Source organism: Felis catus, chromosome D1 (genome assembly GCF_018350175.1).
Source record: "Felis catus isolate Fca126 chromosome D1, F.catus_Fca126_mat1.0, whole genome shotgun sequence".
Classification (NCBI taxonomy): domain Eukaryota; kingdom Metazoa; phylum Chordata; class Mammalia; order Carnivora; family Felidae; genus Felis; species Felis catus.
Window position 1 is genome coordinate 55,052,460 of NC_058377.1, and position 23,191 is coordinate 55,075,650.

General features: G+C 37.7%; 1 protein-coding gene and 1 pseudogene across 11 annotated transcripts in view; both read left to right on the forward strand.

The window, feature by feature from the left end:
* The window catches only part of GDPD4 (glycerophosphodiester phosphodiesterase domain containing 4), a 174,677-nt gene that overhangs the window by 62,713 nt on the left and 88,773 nt on the right, over positions 1 to 23,191 (forward strand). For 10 of the 11 annotated variants that reach the window (XM_045038692.1, XM_045038693.1, XM_019811762.3 and 7 more), the window contains 6 exons: positions 4,080 to 4,178; positions 4,250 to 4,343; positions 5,164 to 5,238; positions 6,009 to 6,154; positions 6,527 to 6,609; positions 10,348 to 10,504. In XM_045038692.1, coding sequence (XP_044894627.1) covers positions 4,080 to 4,178; positions 4,250 to 4,343; positions 5,164 to 5,238; positions 6,009 to 6,154; positions 6,527 to 6,609; positions 10,348 to 10,504 — 654 coding nt within the window. The remainder of the gene's footprint in view (positions 1 to 4,079; positions 4,179 to 4,249; positions 4,344 to 5,163; positions 5,239 to 6,008; positions 6,155 to 6,526; positions 6,610 to 10,347; positions 10,505 to 23,191) is intronic. The other variant, XM_019811761.2, reaches the window with a different exon arrangement.
* On the forward strand, positions 32 to 2,995 carry LOC123380466 (annotated as a pseudogene).

The window sequence follows — 23,191 nt, forward strand, 5'->3', positions numbered from 1 at the left end:
CAGAGGGTATTATGCTAAATGAAGTAGAGAAGATAAATACCATATGATTTCACTTGTATGTGGATTCTAAAAAACAAAACAAATGAACAAACAAAAAGCAGAAACAGGTCCATAAACACAGAGAACAAACTGGTGGTTGCCAGAGGGGAGGGAGTAGGGGATAAGCAAAAAGGGGGAATGATGGACGGAGTGGGAGGTCTAACTTCCAGTTATGGAATGAATAAGTCACAGAGATGAAAGGTGGTACAGAATAGGGAATATAATCAGTGGTGCTGTAATAGTGTTGTGTGGTTGGTAGATGGTGGCTCTCCCTTGTGGTGAGCATAACATAATATATAGAGAGACTTATTCAATCATTGTGTTGTACACCCCAAACTAATGTAACATTGTGTGTCAACTATTTCAATGAAAAAAACACACTCCACATTTTAAGCCACAAAATCAGAATGCATCCTTAGACATTTTTACGAGTAGCTGCATTTGAAAGGATCACATTTTCCCAAGGGAATATGTTTTATATGTACCTTATAATTGCCTGTATCCTTTGAATCCTTTGACAAACCTTTGTGTTGGGATGCTTCTGTTTTGTTAATAGGTTATTTAAGACTTTTGCATCTATGTACATAGGAGATTGGCATATGCAGGCATACCTTATTTTACGGTGCTTCACTTTATTGCGGTTTTCAGATCTTGTTTTTTCACAGATTGAAGGTTTGTGGCAACCCTGTGCCCAACACATCACTGGCACCATTTTTCCAACAGCATTTACTCACTTTGTGTCCTGTATCACATTTTGGTGATTCTTAAAATATTTCAAACTTTTTATTTGTTATTATATTTGTTATGATGCTCTATGATCAGTGATCTCTGTGTTACTATTGTAAATGTTTTGGGTCACCATGAACCACACCCTTATATACGATGGTGAACTTAATTGATAAATGTGTGTATTCTGACTGCTCCACCTACTGGCTGTACTCTGGTCTCCCTTTCCTCAAGCTTCCCTATTCCCAGAGACTTAATATTGAAATTAGGCTGATTAATAGCCCTACAATGGCCTCTAAGTGTTCCAGTAAAAGGAAGAGTCCCTTCTCTCATGTTAAATCAAAAGCTAGAAATGATTAAGCTCAGTAAGGAAGGCATGTTAAAAGCCGAGATAAGCCAAAAGCTAGGCCTCTTGCACCAAACAACCATGCTGTGAATGCAAAGGTGCTATTCTGGTAAACACAAGAATTATAAGAAAGCAAAAGAGTCTTATTGTTGATATGAAGAAAGTTTTAATGGTCTGAATAGAAAATCAAACCAGCTATAGCATTTCCTTAAGCCAAAGCCTAATCCAGGAGGAAGACCCTAACTCTCTTCAATTTTGTGAAGGTGAAGAGAGGTGAGGAAGTTGCAGAAGAAAAGTCTGAAGCTAACAGAAGTTGGTTCATGAGGTTTAGGGAAACAAACTGTCTCCATAACATAAAAGTGCAAAGTGATGCAGCAAGTGCTGATGTAGAAGCTGCAGCAAGTTACCCAGAAGACATAGCTAAGATAATTCATGAAGGTTTGTGTTGATTTGCTTCTGTTTTGTTAATAGGTTATTTAACAAGAGATTTTCAATATAGACAAAACAGCCTTTTATTAGGAGATGCCATCTAGGACTTGCACAGCTGGAGAGAAGTCAGTGCCTGGCTTCAAAACTTGAAAAGACAGGCTGACTCTCTTGGCTGGTGACTTTAAGTTGAAGTCAGTGCTCATTTACCATTCCAGAAATCCTAGGGTACTGGGGAATTATGCTAAATCTCCTCTGCCTTTGCTCTATAAATGGAACAAGAAAGTCTGAATGGTAGCACATCTGTTTACAATGTGGTGTACTGCATATTTTAAGCCCACTGTTGAGACCAACTGCTCAGAAAAATTTTTCCTTCAAAATATTACTGCTCATTGACAACACTTGGTCACCCAAAAGCTCTGATAGAGATGTACAATGAAATGAATGTTGTGTTTGTGCCTGCTAATCCAACATCCATTCTGCAGCCCATGGATCAAGGAGTCATTTTGACTATCAAGTCTTATTATTATTTAAGAAATACATTTCATAAGGCTATAGCTGCTGCAGATAGTGATTCCTCTGATGGATCTGGTTAAAGTAAATTGAAAACGTCCTGGAAGGATTCAGTATTCAAGATGTCCTGAAGAACATTTGTGATTCATGGGAAGAGGTCAAAATCTCAACATGAACAGGACTTTGGAAGAAGTGGATTCCAACTCTCATGGATTACTTTGAGGGATTTAAGACTTAAGTGGAGGGAGTAACTGCAGACATGGTAGAAATAGCAAGAGAACCAGAATTAGAAGTGGAGCTTGAGGATGTGACTGAATTGCTGTAATCTCATGATAAAACTTGAATGGATGAGAAATTACTTCTTTTTTTTTTTAAAAGAGAGAGAGTGTGTATGTGAGTGGGGAAGGGGCAGAGGGAGAAAGAATATCCCAAGCAGGCTCCATGCCCAGTGTGGAGCCCAATGTGGGGGTCAATCTCACAACCCTGGGATCATGACCTGAGCCGAAATCAAGAGTCAGACGCTTGGTTGACTGAGCCACCCAGGAGCCCCAAGGAGTTACTTCTTACAGATGAGCAAAGAATGTGGTTTCTTGAGATGGAATTTACTCCTAGGGAAGATGCTGTGAAGATTGTTGAAATGACGCAAAGGACTTAGAATATTATATAAACTTAGTTGGTAAACCTGTGGCAGGGTTTGAGAGGATGGACTCCAGTTTTGAAAGAAGTTTTACTGTGGGTAAAATGCCGTCAAACAGCATCACATGCTACAGATAAATCGTACATGAAAGAAAGAGTCAATGTATGCAGCAAACTTCATTGCAGTCTTATTTTAAGAAATTGCCACGGCTACCCCAGCCTTCAGCAACCACCACCCTGATGAGTCAGCAGCCATCAACATTGAGGCAAGACCTTCCATCAGCAAAAACATTATGACTCACTGAAAGCTCAGATGATGGTTAACATTTTTAGCAATAAAGTCATTTTGAATTAAGGTATATACATTGTGTTTTTAGACATAATGCTATTGTACACTTAATAGACTACAGTATAGTGTAAGCATAATTTTTATATGCACTGGGAAAGCAAAAAATTCATCTGACTTGCTTTAGCGTAATACTTGCTTTATTGTGGTGGTCTGGAATATGTCTGAGGTATGCTTGTACTTTTTCTTTTTTGTAATGTCCTTCTTGACTTTGGGTGTGAATGTTTTGTTGGCTATACAACACAAGTTAGAATGTGTTCACTCTTTTTCTGTTCTCTGGAAGGGTTTGTTAAAGATTGGAAATATTTGTTCAATTAACCATTTAAGCCAGCAAAGCCTGGATATATTTTATGAGAAGGTTTAATTATGGATTCAATTACTTTAATATACATAGGTAATGGAAAGGAAGTAACTAAACACTCTTTAGAGGGCAACACAGATGTAGAAAAACTACATTTGTTTTTAAAGGGGAAAAACTTAAAGTTATGTATTCTTGGTCTCAACGTTTTCTTTCTCTGTAAAAGTATGTAGTGTTCTTGCAGGAAGATTTTTTTCCCTTTGTCCAACGAATATTTATTGGATGCTTAGTATGTGCCAAACACTCTGCAAGGCAGTGAGGGTTTAATCATAAACAAGTATTGTCCTTGATGCTTTGATGTTATAGTCCTTTGGGGGAAACATATATTGTGTTTGTGATTGTATTGAGTCATACAAAAAAGTAGTGAACATTTGTAATGGCCATTGCTGAAGTTGAGTGAGAGATGCCAAGCAATGTTGAGGGCTCAGCTGAGGCTGGAGATGATAAATTAGTAAAGGTGTCAAACCACATAGCTGAGTAATTCTTTTCCAGCCATGCTGTCCTGCAAAGACTTGCATACAAAGAAGGTAAGTGAGCAGATCCAGTCCATAATTGGGGGTTTGCAAGACAGATTAAAAGGGTGAAGGAATGAGGTCCCTAACATTGTTGGGACACACATACAATTCCCAAGGAGAGTTCTGATTCAGTCTTAGTGTCTGGAAGTCAGGAGATTCTTTCTGTTTCCTCAGATCCTGATTCTGCTAATGATTCTGCTATGCTCGTTTGTTTTGTGGATTTTATGCCAACTCTGGCAAGAGAGGTGGCTGACAGCTGGCCTGTCACTGCAGGTAAGCATCATCCTATAGGTTTGGCACTGTCTGTCTAGATGTGTTTAGCCTAACTTTTGGCTTTCTCCCAGATCTTTGCTCCCTATATGCACCTGAGTGGCATAACTGTGATGGTTATCCTTTCCTGGCCTGTGGCCTTCTACTTGATCCATTTGGAAGAAGAAGGTATGTCATGTGGACGGAACCCTGCCTGATTCTTTCAGCTCAGACGTTAGCTTGTATTCTCCACTTAGCAAAATGCAAGCTTGGTAGATAGCCACCACTACACCTCTTGGAAATTCATTTAGCTTGTTACTCGGACGTGCTCTTTATGGTCGAATTCACAACCATATGTGGCCTGTCAGCATTTCCTTAACCCAAAAGTCTCATAATGAAGAGGGATTCTTCTTCTAGAAAAATAAGAATTTTCTCTATGTTATTACATATTGTCTGATAATGGATTTAGGGTGGGGTGAGAATAGAGGTACATTTTAATTTGACCAGTGACAGTTCCTTTTGTTTGTATCACATATTACTAGTTTCGGCTAATGAACTTATGATAGGTCCAGATACCCCTGGTTCCATCCTAGTCGTTCAAAGCTGTCTCCTATGAGTCCCTGTCACACCTGGGGACTTACAGCAGAAACAGCAATGTCTGCCTCTGCCACTGATTTCTTCTCCATTCTTTTCTTTGCCCTGATATCACGGAAACAAAAGAGAATCACAGCCTTATACTAAATGGTTTTGAAGTTATCTTTCAGCACCTTTACTAAAAAAAAACTAGGTTCTTTTCTGGACATCCCTCTTTTTACTATTGGTTAAACAAGGAGTGTTTACTTCCTGACTTGTGGAAGGATGCAGGCAAAAGAAAGACTGGCTTGATCCTTTGCCATTGTGTGCTTGTACAAGTGTTTATGAGTAAGTAGTGGATTTTAGGAAATGTGTCTGGGGCAAGATCTTAAAGGGGATAATAATGAACTCTTCTTTTTCATTCCCTAAATTTTAGTTAGAATGAGAAGATACAAGATGATGTATGACAGAGAAACAGCCAAGGGATGTAATATACTTACAAAGTTGAGAGGTTAGAGCTGGAGATCTAGATTTACAAGGACTGGAGCATAAGTGGTAACTTAAGAATGTGCAACTTGGTAAAATTTTCAGAAGTCTAAAATAGTAAGTGTTGGGGGAATGGCCAGCAGTAACAGGTATTGTGGACAGGCTTGGTGGGGGGTGAGGGAGAGAAACAGAAGAGCAAATGCCTAATACTTACTGATTACCTGTTATGACTCATCATTGTACTATCAGTTCTGTGAGGTATGTTTTAGCAAGATAGCCCCATTTTTCAGGATGAAGAAAATGATGACCCAGAGAGGTTAAGCAACATGTCCTTAGTGACGCAATTACAAAGTGGTGGAGTCTGGCTTTGAATTAAGATTCAGCTAGTGCCCCTTCCACTAATATTGCACAGGCTTAAATATGGGCACTTTAGGCCCATCTTTACAAGCTTCAGGGCTTTCTCAGAACCAGCCAAACTGCTCTTCCTCCTGAGAAGGTATCCCTTAACATTCTCTCTTCATCCTACCTCCTGCACAGTTCATTCCCTTGTAAATGTACAGTTCTAGGATTTCTTTTCTTAATAACAATGCTTGTATTTGGATATCTCTGCACCTTCAAATCACTGAAAATTAGTGAGGAAGTGACAGAAATGGAGAGTAAATCAGCCAGTCCACAGAGTCTATGAAACCAATAGACTAGCTATTTACTGACTGCTCCTGGGATTGTTAGTTGCTTGGAGATAGTTCTCTATTCCTCTTCTGCTTTCTTCTCACTTCTTCTCTCCTAATTTTTCAGCTCTACAGGTGGCTATTGGATTGCCTTTTTTCCTTATCCTTTTATGTTTGTATATTGTGCCACTGGGGATTCATTCTCCCTGCATTCAGGAGGAGGATAAATTGGGACCCAAACCAGACTTCTTTGGACATAGAGGTGCGCCCATGGTAAGTCTGAGAATAGTGAGTAGAGGTGTGCATGGGGTGTGTGGATGAGAGAATGGGACCTCAGAACCATAGGAATCCCTGCAGAGGTAAAGGGGTTGGCTTGAAATGACAAGAAAAGGAGTTAATTATAGAGGTTGGACTTGAACCCCGGCCAGCTAACTTTTGGGTTTTCTCTGCTGTGCCCAGTGACATTGCCTCACATGAGCAGATTGAGTAGAGGAGAATATAAGGCAGGCTCTTCGAAAAAATTGCCAAGGGATCCAGACTCAGCTTCCTAAAGCACTTTCATTACTGCACTTTCATTACAGCCATAAAGGAATGTTGGGAAGAGAGACTCTGAGTTATAGGGGCTGATGTTCTTTTCTTCCACAGTTGGGGCCTGAGAATACCATGATGTCCTTTGAGAAGGCTGTTGAACAAGGGGCCTATGGGCTGGAGAGTGATGTACAATTAAGGTAGGAAATCAGGGGGCTGGGGTGGGGAGGAGATAAGGCCAGTGCCATAGAAGACAAACAGTATGGCCCAAGATGTAGAGAGGGCAAGTCCTGGGAAGTTTCTCCTGGTGTTCATTTGGCACATATGCACATAGCACACATGCGAACCACTTCTTCCTTATGAACCATACATCTGTACCCCTGCATCCTCAACATAGTCTCATAAATCATATACATGCTATATAGCCTCTGTACATAATTCAAACCGTCCTCATTGCAAAGCATTCTAACAGTTTAACCCTATGCATTCTCTTAGCAACCTTCTTAACATTCCCTGGGCACCTACTATATTCTAGGCTTTCTTCTGAGTGCTAGAAAGAGGCAAATAAGAGGTAGCCATGCCTAAGAGATGTTGCCATCCAGTGAAGGAGACATGGCATATTTACAATAGCCAGAGTATGAAACCATTTGTGGTAAGTTCCTTCCAGAGATGAATAAGTCAAATGCAGTGGAACCTCAGTGGAGGAAAAGGCCACCCACCACCTATGGTGTGAAAAAGATCTGTGTCCTCAGAATTGTGTTTGTGTTGTCTTGAGGGAAAAATACCATTTTACCAATCAGATATGGGAAAAGAAGGTATTCCAGGTAGAGGAAACAGTTTATTCAGAGGCATCTGAATGAGAAATACAAGTTTGCAGATTAGCAAGCTAACCTGTATGGAGTCTAAAAGTGATATGTTCTGGGGACAAGAGAGGCTACATGAGGAAGAGGTATGGCTGTAAGGCTCACTAAGGCTGGATCATGGAGATCCCTAAATGTGTAATAGGTAGCTATGGTAGATTTTAGAGGACAGATTACTTTATTGTTTTAGAAAGACTCATCTGGCAGCATATGAGGGAGAGTTGTCAGGGAAAAGGGTAGTAGACTATACCAGTGTCCAAGAGAAAGCAAAAGAAGATGGATCAGAGTAGGGGTGAGGACAAAAAGACATGCTTTGCTGTAGAACCTATGTACCTGGGCAACTGGAAATAGAAAGGCTTCATCTGTACCATGGGTATATTAGATAATGTGGTGTATACAAATTCCCTTTACAGCCTTTCTGTGGAGCAAACAGAAGAGAAATTAACATTCTGTTTCACAGATGAGGAAATGTGGTTTGAACCTAGATTCAAATAAGGGAAGTGTGTTATTAAGGTTGTAAGGCTAGAATGTAAATGATAAAGCCAGAATTAAAACTAGATTTCCTGACCTCTGACTGGCATTCTTAATGTTACCTAACAATGACAACTGTTTCATGCAGAATGTTTGACTGGGGGTTAAAAATAGATATTCTACCAGAGCCCCTGGGTTCATTTGTTGAAGTGCCTGGTGGCCCTGGCATAATGTGGTAAAGGTGCTGAGCCAGTGAGCTCCTGGCATACCGTCTTTCTCTCTTCTATTATTGCTGTGACTTCAACTTTGATGCAGATGATCCTTCCAACCCCTCAGTTTCTTTGCTTGTTGTCTCTGCACCATCCACATTTATGGTCATACCCTAAAATTTATCATTACCAAAAATTGCATATCAGAGTCCAGTCAGGACACAAATACCACACCAGTAACTTGAACAGTAAAAATGTAATATCAAGAATTACTAGGAAGTAAAATGTGGCTAACTACCAAAAGAGGTGAAAGGGAACCTGAGGGAGTATAGCTACTGGAACTTCTGTTCCAGATAAAATGGAGTAAGCAGATTCTCTATAGTTAAGATTAATTTTTCCAAGAATTACAAAAAAACAAAAAAAAAAACTGGACAAAATTCACCTACTTAAGAGTGCACGTCCTGCCCACTACTTTCAAGAGCAAGAGACATAACTGACTTTCCTAACACACAGAAACAGACACAGAGAGCTAGGCAAAATGAGGAGACAGAGGAATATGTCACAAATGAACAGGATAAAACCACAGGAAGAGACCTAAGTGAAACAGATATAAGTAACATGCCTAATAGAGAATTTGAAGTAATGATCGTAAAGATACTCACTGGACTTCAGAAGAGAGTGGAGGTCATCAGTGAGACCCTTAAAACAGAGATAGAAAACATAAAGAACCATTCAGAGGTGAAGAACACAATAAATAAAAATACACTTGATGGAATAAATAACAGATTGAAAGAAGCGGAGGAATGGCTTAATGACCTAGAAGACAAAGACAGAGTAATGGAAGGTAATCAAGGTGAATGAATGAGAAACAAGAATCATGAAAAGGAGAATAAACTTAGGGAACTCAGTGACTCCATCAAGCATAATAACATTCACATTATAGGTTTCCCAGAAGGAGAAGAAAGAGGAGAGATAGAAAGTTTATTTGAAGAAATAAGAGCTGAAAACTTCCCCAATCTGGGGAAGGAAACAGCTATCCAGATCCAGGAGGCACAGAGATACCCCAGCAAAATCAACCAAAGTAAGCCCACACCAAGACACATAGTAATCAAAGCGGTAAAAAGTAATGATAAAGAAAAAGACTTAAAAGCAACAAGAGAAGAGGCACAAGAGAAACCTTATAAGGCTATCAGCAGATTTTTCATCAAAAACTCTGCAATCCAGAAGGGAGTGGAATGATATATTCAAAGGGGAATAGTCTACAGCCAAAAGTACTCTATGCAGCAAGGCTATCATTCAGAGTAGAAGGAGAGATAAAGAGTTTCTCAGACCAACAAAAACTAAAGGAGTTCATGATCACTATGCCAGCCCTATAAGAAATGTTAAAGGGGACTCTTTGAGTGGAAAGGAAAGACCATTAGAGTTAATAAGAAACACAAAAGCAGTAAAAATAAGTATTTCTGTAAAAATCAGTCAAGGGACTCACAGAACAAAAGGATGTGAAATATTATACCATATACCTAAAACATGCTAGCCTTTAATGTTTGAGAAAAGGAGAAAAATGAAGGAGGGTAAAAAGAGTGTTAGTCCTTTAAATTTCCTGGCAGTCACTTTAGCCAGAAAGGGAGGACTTTGCAAGAGTGGGAGTAGGTACAACAATGGGTGCTTGACTTTCTGTCTACCCTTCTGTGTCAAAAAGCAACAAACAGTGACCAGAACACAGATCCCCTATATTTGGATTACAGGATTGTTTTTGCCACTCTGGCTCTCACCAGCTGCTGTTAAAGCTGCCTTTAGAACTATCTACAGTTTTTTGCCATGTGGCTGGAGTGGGGGATTGGTAGTTGCTACTGGGCTAAGACCTAAAATTGACCAAAGTTAACCCTGATTTATGTGCAAGCCTTCCTATGGAAGTTGTAAGCTTTTAGTATATTCCAGAGTTCCAAAATAGGTATATTAGACGGAGTCTGCTGGTACAATTGTTGGTAGTTGGTGGAGCTACAGATTCCTGGTGCTTCCTACTCTGCCATTTCCCCAGCAACCTCTTTTCTTTCATTTTTGAAGGATTTTTTTTCAAAGAAATTTTTTGGGGTTTATTTATTTTGAGAGAGAGACAGACAGACAGACAGAAAGGTGCAGAGAGAGAGTCCTAAGCAAGCTCTGTGCTGTCAGCACAGAGCTAGATGCGGGTCTTGATTTCATGAACTGTGAGATCATGACCGGAGCCGAGATCAAGAATTGGATGCTTAACCAATTGACAAACCCAGGCACCCTCATTTGGGAGGGAGTAAGGAACCCCAGTTAAGACTTGTGACATTGATGGGCTTTCTGAGAACCCTGTCTACCAAGGTGGCTGAGTTCAGCCTATCTCCCTCTTCTTTTCCCCTTCTGCCCGCAGTTATGATCAGGTGCCTTTTCTCATGCATGACAATGACCTGAGAAGAACAACCAATATTAGGAACGTCCAGCCAAATGCCTCCATCACACATTCTAGCTTCTTCCTGTGGAGTTTCCTGTCGACTCTGAACGCAGGCAAATGGTTTGTACAGTCACGGGTAAGACACATTCCCCAGCTCAACAAACCTGTACTGAATCCCTCTACTGTACGAAGTCATATGCTTCTCCTAGAAATAAAGACAAGCATACACGAGATTTCATCCCCGTTTGGTAGCAGAACTGTAGCATTGACAGGAGGCTTTTCCAGAAATGCAGTCAGTCTGACTGCTACTTTCTATATTCACTAAAAATTCTGAAGATGAACTTGCCAACTTACTTTCGTCATTTAATTCCTTTTTATCCAAGCATCTCATAAACTTTCAGTGTGTCTACATTGTACATAGCATTTTCCTAGGCATTTTGAGTAGCTCACAATTATAGATGAGGCATACTGGGAAACATACTTGGGCTTGACTCCTTTTTATCATTCAATAAATATTTATTGTGTACCTTTTGGGTACTAGGTATGTGGAATACAATGGTGAATAAACACATACTCAGCCCTAATGGAGTTCACAGGCTAGAAGAGACAATTACAGTACACTGTGATAAGTACTAAACTAGAGTCAGATTGCTTAGGAGCACACAAGAGCAACTTCTAATTCAGTCTGAGGGATGGAGTTAGGGGAATCTTGAAGAAGGAGATAAATAGCCTAGTAAAGGTGTGGTAAAATATAAAGCGTGCTGTATATAGTGTAGTTTAGAGACAAGAGTGAATGCTTCCACTGGAGAGAGTTAAAGAATACTTCATGCAAAGGTATCATTTGATCAGAGGAAAGATCATTATTAATGGGAACCATGGGCAATGATGATGGTGTGTTTCAGAGATTACAGTATACAGGAACAAGAGTGGAAATGGTGTGCATGTGTGCATGCATGAAAGAGGAAGAGAAAGATAGAGGGAAGGAAAGAGAGAAAGGAGGTAGGGAGGAGATGGGAGATAGATTTGGAGAAGAACCTCGGAAAACATGCTGAGAGGAGATTATAGCAGTGCTTAAATAACTATAGAGTTAGAGAGTTTAGAATTATCCTGAGTATTTTAAAGTAGCTAAAATAAAAGGTCAGATTTGCAAATGGTCAAGATCAAACTGCCTTCTCAAAAATATTAAAGAAAACAAAACAGCTTACAGTTTTCAGCTAATAATATGTCTAGAGGGAATCCATGTAACCTAAGTTATACCAATCAAATATATTCCTTTGAGAATTTGATTTTGAAAATAAACATCTGAGCATGGCAGAGAGCAGGCATTCATATTGCTAGCACCTGTAGCATCAGATATAGTGTGGTATGGAGTCAGCTGTTGTAATAACTCTCTTATCAGGTAATTATAATTAGGAAAATAAGTCTTAAGGTATTTTTAATTGTGTATTGGGGTAGACTGGAATTTTACTTATATTTGATATTAATCTTGACAATTTACTGGATCCTTTTTCATGTAAAAATGGTGGTAAGTAAAGCATTATGTAAAAAGAGACTTACCCATTTCAATTTCATTCTATTAACTAGTGTTAATAGAAGAGATAGCTGAAAGTGGATTTGTAATTACTGTATCTTCTCAGAAAACTTGTTCTTATAGGAGTACATAGCCTATAAATACTGTTTCCATCTGTGAAAATAATAAGATTACTCTGATATTCCAGGTTTCTGTGTGTATGGCTCTTTGTGTGTCTCATCATACACGAATAGACACATACAAACTAGAGATGTTCCATTAGAATGTATATATTAGATTAGTTAGCCATAGTTAATGTTTTGGCAAATGTGTTCCAGATGAAAAGGCTGATACTGTTTCTGATGTATAATGTATGGCTCATAAATTCTTACTTATTTTCAGTGGTAGGGTTGGATATGTTATTGTAATACATTTTTGTGGATTTTTTTTAGGATTGATAGTTTTATTTTAGCATATTTAGGTGGCAGGCTTACACTATTTAGTTATACTATTACTATGGCTACTGGGGAGTATCCTGAAAGCTGGAGTTCAAATATGGTTATCTAGGGGGCTTTATTTTTAGATTTAATGGTGATGTTTTCTTTGCTTGCATGCTGTGCAGTCAGGGGTGGTTTAAGTGGTATTGGCATGTGATTTAAAAGGTTTGGATATTTGGATACTTTTTCATAGCAAAGAGATTGGTTTTCTTTGTAAAGATTATTCAGGTCACTCTTCATTGGATTTGTATAATTGTGGAAAGATGATGGTGGTGAGTTGATCACTATTTGTTAGCATATTTATTATTCTTTAGATTCTTGGTGAAAATTAAATCGTTAATCTGATCGATAATGAAATAAAAATAGAAAAGTGCTGGTAATTATTCCTGAAAGCTCAGCTGAGTTCCTGTTTCTCCAGAAAAACCAACATTTCTGTAGTTTTCTTATATCCTTTTGTAAAAGTATAATTCTCAAAATGATAAAAATATAATTCTCATGCAACTAGATAGTGAGCATAAATTTTATTTAGCACAAAAATGAGAGAACAAAGCAGGATGGCAAAACCCACTCAAAAGAGAAGTGACAAACCAACATGCGTATAGTCAACGCAACAAAGAAATGCCGAAATTAGATTGCTAAGTTAGATACAAACTTAGTATATTAACTAAGTTACAATAAACTATACCTTTGGAGTTATCTTCTCTACCAGAAAAAATCATTTGCGTCTCTACTGGACAAAAATCATTTACATTTTTATCAGTTTTCCGCAAGCTAACATCTAACTTTCCATAATGTTGCCTTAAACAGTAGTGAATAGTAATTCAAACAAAGGTAAATTCATTCCCCTAAGAATCTGTTGACCCTTAGATGGGTTTGTTAAAGAATGTGCTAATGTGACACTGTATGGTCCAGCAATCAACTTTTTGCCTTGTTTCTAGTCCGAATAATTGAACAGTCTCTTTTTGTATTCATAATTAACATCTATAGATTACTTAGAGTCTGGGCTCAGTGTGTTATTGTTAGCTTTATTGTGTTATTTAGCTTTATTAATTTACATAGCTTTAGTAAGAAGGGTCATTTAACACACATAAGGATCCTTGTTGTATAATCAGCAAATCTAGAGCCAGATTGTGTTAAACAACAGCTAAGTCTGTCAAATTAAGTTCTGTCTGGAGATTATGTACAGAATCCAAAATTTTATCTGTAATAGTCCCTATCATTCTAGAGCTCTTTTCATCATTATTATTTATAAAATAAGAAATTCATTTCTACCAGTTTTAACCTGTATGCCTACAACTGTGGACAAATTCCTCTTTTGTTTCTGCTAGGCAGTGACCTTTTTTACTACCTGTAATGCTGGGGCAGTGTGCGACAACAGATACAACTTTGCTTAGGAAGACTTATGAGCATGGATTTCAAATATCAGTTACATCTATGTCCTAAACAGAGACTGGGGACTTTCATATCTGATTGAATGGAATGTATTCTTAAATATGATCCTCTAGATTTGGCCCTGATTGCACAGTTTGTTAAATTATATCTGAGTGAAAAGGAGGACAGATTTTTATTCAACTTCTGTAAATGACTGCAGTGCCATGAAAAGTAGAGACTCAATAAAAAGTAATTGTATCTGAATTCTGTGGAGTCAGTGAGAACAAGACACTAAATACAAATAATTTTTTGCCCAAGTATAACAGAGAAAAGTTAAAATAGATTTTAAAATAGCAGTAAGTGGGATGCCTGGGTGGCTCAGTCAGGTAAGCATCCAACTCTTGATACTGGCTCAGGGCAAAATCTCACAATCATGAAATCAAGCCCTGCGTCAGGCTCCAAATTGAGCAGGGAGCCTGCTTGGGATTCTGTCTCTCCCCCTCTCTCTGCACCTACCCATACTCTCTCACTGTCTCTCTGTTTCTCAAAATAAATAAATAAAACTTAAAAAAATATCAGTAAGTACATACCTATCAATAATTACTTGGAATGTAAATAGACTAAATGCCCCAATCAAAAGACGTAGGGTGACAAAATAGATAAAAGCACAAGACCCATCTATATGCTGCCTATAAGAGACTCACTTCAGACCTAAAGACACATGCAGAATGAAAGTGAAGGGATGGAAAAGCATTTATCATGCAAATGGAAATGAAAAGAAAGCCAGGTAACAATACTTATATCAGACAAATTGATTAAAAATTTTTTTGATGTTTATTTTATTTTTGAGAGAAAGAGGGAGACAGAGCATGAGCAGGGGAGGGCAGATAGAGAGGGAGACACAGAATCTGAAGCAGGCTCCAGGCTCTGAGCTGTCAGCACACAGTCCGACGCAGGGCTCGAACTCACGAATGCAAGATCGTGACCTGAGCTGAAGTTGGATGCTTAACCGACTGAGCCACCCAGGTGTCCACAGACAAAACTGATTTTAAAACAAGACCATAACAAGAGACAAAGAAGAACACTACATAATCATAAAGGGAACGATCCAGTAAGAAGGTACAACAATTATAAATATTTATGCACTCAACATGAAAGTAACCAAATACATAAAGCAACTAATAACAAACATAAAGGAACTATTTGATCATAATACAATAATAGTAGGGGACTTTAACACCCTATTTGCATCAATGGATAGATCATCCAAACAAAAAATTAACAAAGAAACAGTGCCTTTGAATGACATACTGGATAGATAGATGTAACAGATATATTCAGAACATTCTATCCCAGAATAGTAGAATACACATTCTTCTCAAGTGCATATGGAGCATTTTCCAGAATAGTTCACATATTGGGCCAAAAAACAAGCCCCAACAAATTCAAAGTGATCTAAGTCATATTGTGCCTCTTTTGACCACAACACTAAAAAACTAGAAATCAACCACAAGAAAAAAAAATCTGGAATGAACACAAATACATGGAAGTTAAATAACATGATAGTAAAAAATGGGTCAACAAAGAAATCAAAGAGGAAATGAAAAAATATGTGGAAACAAATTAAAATGAAAACACAATGGTCCAACACCTTTGGATGCAGCAAAAGCAGTTCTAAGAGGGAAGTTTATACCAATACAAACCTACTTCCAGAAGCAAAAACAATTTCCAATAAACAACCTAACCTTACACCTAAAGGAAATAGAAAAAGAAGAACAAGACCCCAAACCAGTAGAAGGATGGAAAGAATAGAGATCAGAGCAGAAATAATTGAAATAGAAACCAAAAAACAATAGAACAAATCAGTGAAACCAGGAGCTTGTCCTTTGAAAAGATCAACAAAATTGAAAACTAAACGTTTTTCAGACTCATCAAAAAAAAAAAAAACCACAAAAGAATAAACAAAATTCAGAAATTAAAGAGGAGAAATAACAACTGACACCAGAGTAATATGAAGGATTATGAAAGAATACAAAATTATATGCCAACATATTGGACAACCTAGAAGAAATTGGATAAATTCCTAGAAACATATAACCTACCAAAATTGAAGCAGGAAGAAATAGAAAATGTGAACAAATTCCCTGCAATGAAATTGAATTAGTAATCAAAAATTTTCCAACAACAAAAGTCCAAGACCGGACAGCTTCACAGGTGAATTCTACTAAACGTTTAAAGAAGACTTAATACCTCTTCTTCTCAAAATATTCCAAAAAATAGAAGACGAAGGAAAGCTTCCAAATTCATTGTATGAGGCCAGCATTACCCTCATACCAAAAACCAGATAAAGACACTATAAAAAAAAAAAAGAACTGTAGGCCAGGATCTCTGATGAACATAGATATAAAAATCCTCAACAAAATATTATCAAACTGAATCCAGTAATACATTAAAAAAATCACTCACCACAATCAAGTCTGATTTATTCCTAGTATGCAGGGGTGGTTCAGTATTTGCAAATCAATCATCATGGTACGTCACATCAACAAGAGAATGGGTAAAAACCATATCATTTTAATAGATGCATAAAAGCATTTGACAGAGTACAACATCCATTCATGATAAAAGTCCTCAACAAAGTAGGTTTAAAGGGAACATACCTCGACATAATAAAGGCCATCTATGAAAAACTCACAGTGAACATTATACTGGCAAAAAACAGTTTTTTCTATAAGATCATGAGCAAGACAAGGATGCCCACTCTCATCACTTTTATTCAGCGTAGTAGTGGAAATCTTAGCCACAGCAACCAGACCTCCCCCCCGCCTACATAAATAAATAAACAAATAAATAAATCAAAGACATCCAAATTGGTAAGGAAGAAGTACTGTCACAATTTGCAGATGGCATGATACTATATATATAGAAAACTCGAAAGCCTCCACCAAAAATACTAATAGAACTAATGAATGAATTCAGTAAGGTTGCAGGATACAAAATCAATAGACAGGAATACATTAATAATGAAGTGGCAGAAAGAGAAATTAAGAACACAATCCCTTTTACAGTTGCACCAAAAATAAAAAAATACCTAGTAATAAACTTAACCAAGGAAGTGAAACACACAACTCTGAAAGCTATAAAAGTGATAAAAGAAATGGAAGGTGACACAAACAAATGGAAAGACATTCCATTCTCATGGATTAGAAGAACAAACATTGTTAAAATATCTATACTGTCCAAAGCAATCTACAGATTTAATGCAGTCCCTATCAAAATACCAACAGCATTTTTCACAGAAATAGTACAAACAATACTTTTTTATTTTATTTTTTAACTTGTTTTATTTTTTATTTTTTTTAAATTTACATCCAAATTACTTAGCATATAGTGCAACGATGATTTCAGGAGTAGATTCCTTAGTGCCTCTTACCCATTTAGCCAATCCCTCCTCCCACAACCCTTCCCGTAACCCTCAGTTTGTTCTCCATATTTATGAGTCTCTTCTGTTTTGTCCCCCTTCCTGTTTTTATATTATTTTTGTTTCCCTTCCCTTATGTTCATCTGTTTTGTCTCTTAAAGTCCTCATAGGAGTGAAGTCATATGATTTTTCTCTTACTCTAATTTCACTTAGCACAATACCCTCTGGTTCCATCCATGTAGCTGCAAATGGCAAGATTTCATTCTTTTTGATTGCCGAGTAATACTCCATTGTATAGATATACCACTTCTTCTTTATCCATTCATCCATCAATGGACATTTGGGCTCTTTCCATACTTCAGCTATTGTTGATAGTGCTGCTATGAACATGGGGGTGCATGTGGTTAGATTTATTCCTAGGTATTTTATGGGTTTTGGTGCAACTGTCAATGGGATCGATTCCTTGATTTCTTTTCCTGTTGCTTCATTGTCGGTGTATAGGAATGCAACTGATTCCTGTGCGTTGATTTTATATCCTGAAACTTTTCTGACTTCATGAATCAATTCTAGCAGTTTTTTGGTGGAATCTTTTGGGTTTTCCATAGCGTATCATGTGATCTGCAAAGAGTGAAAGTTTGACCTCCTCCTGGCCGATTTGGATGTCTTTTATTTCTTTGTGTTGTCTCATTGCAGAGGCTAAGACTTCCAATACTATGTTGAATAACATGGTGAGAGTGGTGAGAAAGAGTTTGGAAGTTTTCCTTCCATTTCTGTTTTTTGGGACAGCTTCAAGAGAATAGGTGTTAATTCTTCCTTAAATGTTTGGTAGAATTCCCCTGGAAAGCCGTCTGGCCCCGGACTCTAGTTTTTTGGCAGATTTTTGATTACTAACTCAATTTCCTTACTGGTTATGGGTCTGTTCAAATTTTCTATTTCTTCCTGTTTCAGTTTTGGTAGTGTATATGTTTCTAGGAATTTGCCCATTTCTTCCAGATTGCCCATTTTATTGGCATATAATTGTTCATAATATTCTCTTATTATTGTTTTTATTTCTGCTGTGTTGGTTGTGATCTCTCCTCTTCATTCTTGATTTTATTTATTTGGGTCCTTTCCTTTTTCTTTTTGATCAAACTGACTATTGGTTTAATTATTTTTGTTAATTCTTTCAAAGAATCAGCTTCTGGTTTCATTGATCTGTTCTACTGTTTTATTTTTGTTTTTTTGTGTTTTTTTTTTTTTGGTTTTGATAGCATTAATTTCTGCTCTAATCTTTATTATTTCCTGTTTTCTTCTGTTTTTGGGTTTTATTTGCTGTTCTTTTTCCAACTCCTTAAGGCATAAGGTTAGGTTGTGTATCTGAGATCTTTTCTTCCTTCTTTAGGAAGGCCTGGATTGCTATATGCTTTCCTCTTATGACCGCCTTTGCTGCGTCCCAGAGGTTTTGGGCGGTGGTGTTATCATTTTCATTGACTTCCATATACTTTTTAATTTCTTCTTTAACTTCTTGGTTAGCCCATTCATTCTTTAGTAGGATGTTCTTCAGTCTCCAAGTGTTTGTTACCTTTCCAAATTTTTTCTTGTGGTTGATTTCGAGTTTCATAGTGTTGTGGTCTGAAAATATGCATGGTATGATCTTGATCTTTTTGTACTTAGGGCTGATTTGTGTCCCAGTATATGGTCTATTCTGGAGAATGTTCCACGTGCACTGGAGAAGAATGTATATTCTGCTTTAAGATGAAATGTTCTGAATATGTTTGTTAAGTCCATCTGGTCCAGTATGTCATTCAAAGCCATTGTTTCCTTGTTGATTTTTTGATTAGATGATCTGTCCATTGCTGTGAGTGGGGTGTTGAAGTCTTCTACTATTATGATATTACTATCGATGAGTTTCTTTTTTTTTTTATTTAAAAAAAATTTTTTTTTCAACGTTTATTTATTTTTGGGACAGAGAGAGACAGAGCATGAACGGGGGAGGGGCAGAGAGAGAGAGGGAGACACAGAATTGGAAACAGGCTCCAGGCTCCGAGCCATCAGCCCAGAGCCTGACGCGGGGCTCGAACTCACGGACCGCGAGATCGTGACCTGGCTGAAGTCGGACGCTTAACCGACTGCGCCACCCAGGCGCCCCTATCGATGAGTTTCTTTATGTTTGTGATTGATTTATATATTTGGGTGCTTCTACATTTGGCACATAAATGTTTACAATTGTTAGGTCTTCTTGGTGGATAGACCCCTTGATTATGATATAATGCCCTTCTGCATCTCTTGATACAGTCTAGATTGTGTGATATAAGTATGGCTATTCTGGCTTTCTTTTGTTGACCATTAGCATGATAGATGGTTCTCCATCCCCTTACTTTTAATCTGAAGGTGTCTGTAGGTCTAAAGTGGGTCTCTTGTAAACAGCATATAGATTCATCTTGTTTTCTTATCCATTCTGTTACCCTATATCTTTTGATTGGAGCATTGAGTCCATTGACGTTTAGAGTGAGTACTGAAAGATATGAATGTATTTCCATTATGATGCTTGTAGAGTTGGAGTGTCTGGTGGTGTTCTCTGGTCCTTTCTAAGATGGATGGTTTTTTACTTCTTTTATATCTGCAGAAAGGGATTCTAATCTATTTTCAACTCCAGCTAATATTCTTATTATTGTGATTCTAAATTCTGGCTCAGATATCTTGCTTGTATCTGTGTTAGTTAAATCCCTGGCTGTTGTTTCTTCATGTTCTTTCTTTTGGGGTGAATTGCTTCATTTTCTCATTTTGAAGGGAGAAAAGGAATTAATGAGGTAGGAAAATTAAGATAAAAAAATTAAAATTAAAAAATATTAAAATTAAAAACTTAAACATACACACAGACACACAGACACAAAATCTAATAAATGATGCTAGATCCTAGGTGTGTTTGGTCTGGGTATTGAAAGTGGTTTGCCAGATTAGAGAAAAGGGGGGGGAAAGGAAATCATTTGAGAATTTGAAAAAATGAATACACTGAAGTAGACTAAAATGAGATGATGGGAGTAAAATAGAATTTGAAAAAATTTACACAAAAGTAGAGAATATAGTAGGAAAAAAAATAAAAATATTTTTAATAAAAATTAATTTTTTTCTCTTTCTGTTTTTGAAAAAAGAAAAAAAAATGAAAAAGAAAAAAGAAAAAATGAAATCATTTGAAAACTTGAAAAAGTGAATACACTGTAGTAGACTAAAATAAAATGATGGAAGTAAACTAGAATTTGAAAAAAATTCACATAAAAGCAAAAATATATATATAGTTAAATTAAAGAAAAATATTTTTAATAGAAATTCAAAGTAAAAATGAAGTTTTTCACTTTCTGCATTCAAGAAAAAGAAAAACAAAAAAGGGAAAAAGAAAAAAGAAAACAAGGAAATTGTTTGAAAATTTGAAAAGGTGAATACACTGAAGTAGACTAAAATAGAATGATGAAAGTAAGATTGAATTTGAAAAAATTTACACAAAAGTTAAAAATATAGTAAAAAAACATTTTTAATAAATTTGAAAATAAAAATGATTTTTTTCTCTTCCTGTATTCAAGAAAAAGAATAGTGTGAACAAAAAAAATAAAATTGAATTGATGGACCTGCTAGCAGATTGAAATAGGACTGAAATTACTTCTTTTTCCCCCAGAAGTCAGACTGTGTAGAGCTTTATAGTCCACAAACTAAGCAGGCGGTGATACCTGTGTTCCTGAGAGCGAGGTTGGCCCAGGTGGGTGGGGCTCAGTGCAACAGCTCCGTTCTCCACTAGATGGTGCTGCTAGGCTGCTGGGGTGGATTGTTGCAGCCCTCTTAGATGCGTATGCGCATGCGCGGGAGCAGTGAAAATTGCTTCACCCAGCTACCCAGTCTCTAGTATGGGAACTGTGTTTTCTCCAGTCAGAGTACCCGTCTTCCGTGTTCAACTTTTGACCACTCCCCGCTTCCTCACTGTCCATGACCAAGCCTCAGGCAGTACCTCTCTCCCAAGTTTTGTCTCAGATGCGGCTGTTTTCCCAGGCCCCTTACTTCTGAAGGACTGCGGCTTTGACCCATTCTGCCCCTCTGCGGGAGGGTCTCACTGAGCAATGGCTGAATGCCGGCTGCACCCAGGAACGCTTATGGGACCCTGCTGCTGCCGGTGCACCGAGACTGCAGCCAGGTGCCAGCCCGCCCCAGAAAAAGTTCACAAGATAGTGTAGCAGCAGCGTTTCAGGGATTATGGAAAATCACAACACACATCTGGCACCAGGCTTCACCCTTAACGACCTTGTTCCAGCACCAGTGAATGTGGCCATTTTCTGGGGTCTGCTGGGACCAGGTGACTTCAACAGTCTCTACCAAATGCCCTTCCAGCAGTAGAACCGCTTTTCCCCGTGTGGCCCAAGAACCTCCTGGACCCCTTTCTATTCCTGGAGATTCGCCCTTCTCACCAGAGAAGCCAGGTATCAAGCTGCGGAGTTGCAGACTCTGTGCTCCCCTTGTTTACAGTCTTAATGGAATTTAAACCCTCTCCTTTCTCCTTTCTCCCTTTTTAGTTTAGTCCCTGCTGCTGTTTCCAATTTTCCACTTTCTCTCCAGCTGCTTTTGGGAAGGGGTGCTTTTCCTGTATTTTCTGCTGCCCCAGTCTCCATCCTCTCTCCGTCTGCAAAGGCAGCTCCCTGCCTGCTGCCAGCTTCTCTCTCCCCAAGTTCACCTCTCCACGCCACGTACCTGCTGAATTCTGTGGTTCAGGTTGTGCAGATTGTTGTGTTAATCCTCCAACCAGTTTTCTAGGTGTGTAGGATGGTTTAGTGTTGGTCTGGCTGTATTTCATAGATGCGAGACACACAAAAAACTTCCATGCTGTTCCGCCATCTTGGTTCCTCCTAAACAATTCTAAAATTTATATGCAACCACAAAAGACCCAAAATAATCAAATCAATCTTGAAAAAGAGAAACAAAACTGGACATATCAATCCTGAACTTCATGTTACATTACAAAGCTGCAGTCATCAAAACAGTATGATACTGGCACAGAAATAGACTCAAAGATCAATAGGACAGAATAGAAAGCCCAGAAATAAACCCACAATTATATGGTCAATTAATCTTCAACAAAGCAGGAAAGATTATCCAATGGGAAAAAGACAGTCTCTTCAACAAATGCTGTTGGAAAAACTGGTCAGCTACATGCAAAAGGATGAAACTGGACCACTTTCTTACACCATACATAAAAATGAGCTCAAAGTGGATTAAGGACCTAAATGTGAGACCTGAAACCACAAAAATCCTAGAAGTGAGAACAGGCAGTAATTTCTCTGACATTGACCATATCAACATTTTTCTAGATATGTCTACTGAGACAAGGGAAACAAAAGCAAAAATAAACTACAGGGACTACATCAAAATAAAAAGCTTCTGCACAGTGAAGGAAAAACAAAACTAAAAGGCAACCTATGGAATGGGAGAAGATATTTACAAATGGTACATCTAATATAGGGTACTATGCAAATATATAAAGAACTTCAACTCAACACCAATAATAATAATAATAATAATAATAATACAATTAAAAATGGGCAGAAGGCATGAAATACATTTCTCTAAAAAAGACAGACAGATGGCCAACAGACACATGAAAAGATGCTTAACATCGTTCATCATCAGGGAAATGCAAATCAAAACCACAATGAGGTATCACCTCACCTATCTGAATAGCTAAAATCAAAACCACACAAAAAAATGAAATCTTGCTGTTTGCAACAACATGGATGGATCTAGAGGGTATAATGCTAAGTGAGATAAGCCAGTCAGAGAAAGACAAATGCCATATTATTTCACTCATACCTGTAGAATATAAGAAACAAAATAAAAAGAGATAAACCATAAAAAGAAACTCAACTATAGAGGCCAAATAAAGTAAAATCTTGGTTTGCGAGTATAATTCATCCAGAAACATACTCCAAAGCACTTGTATATCAAAGCTAATTTTTCCATAAAAAATAATGAATGATATAATAATGATGATTCATTCCACAACCCCAA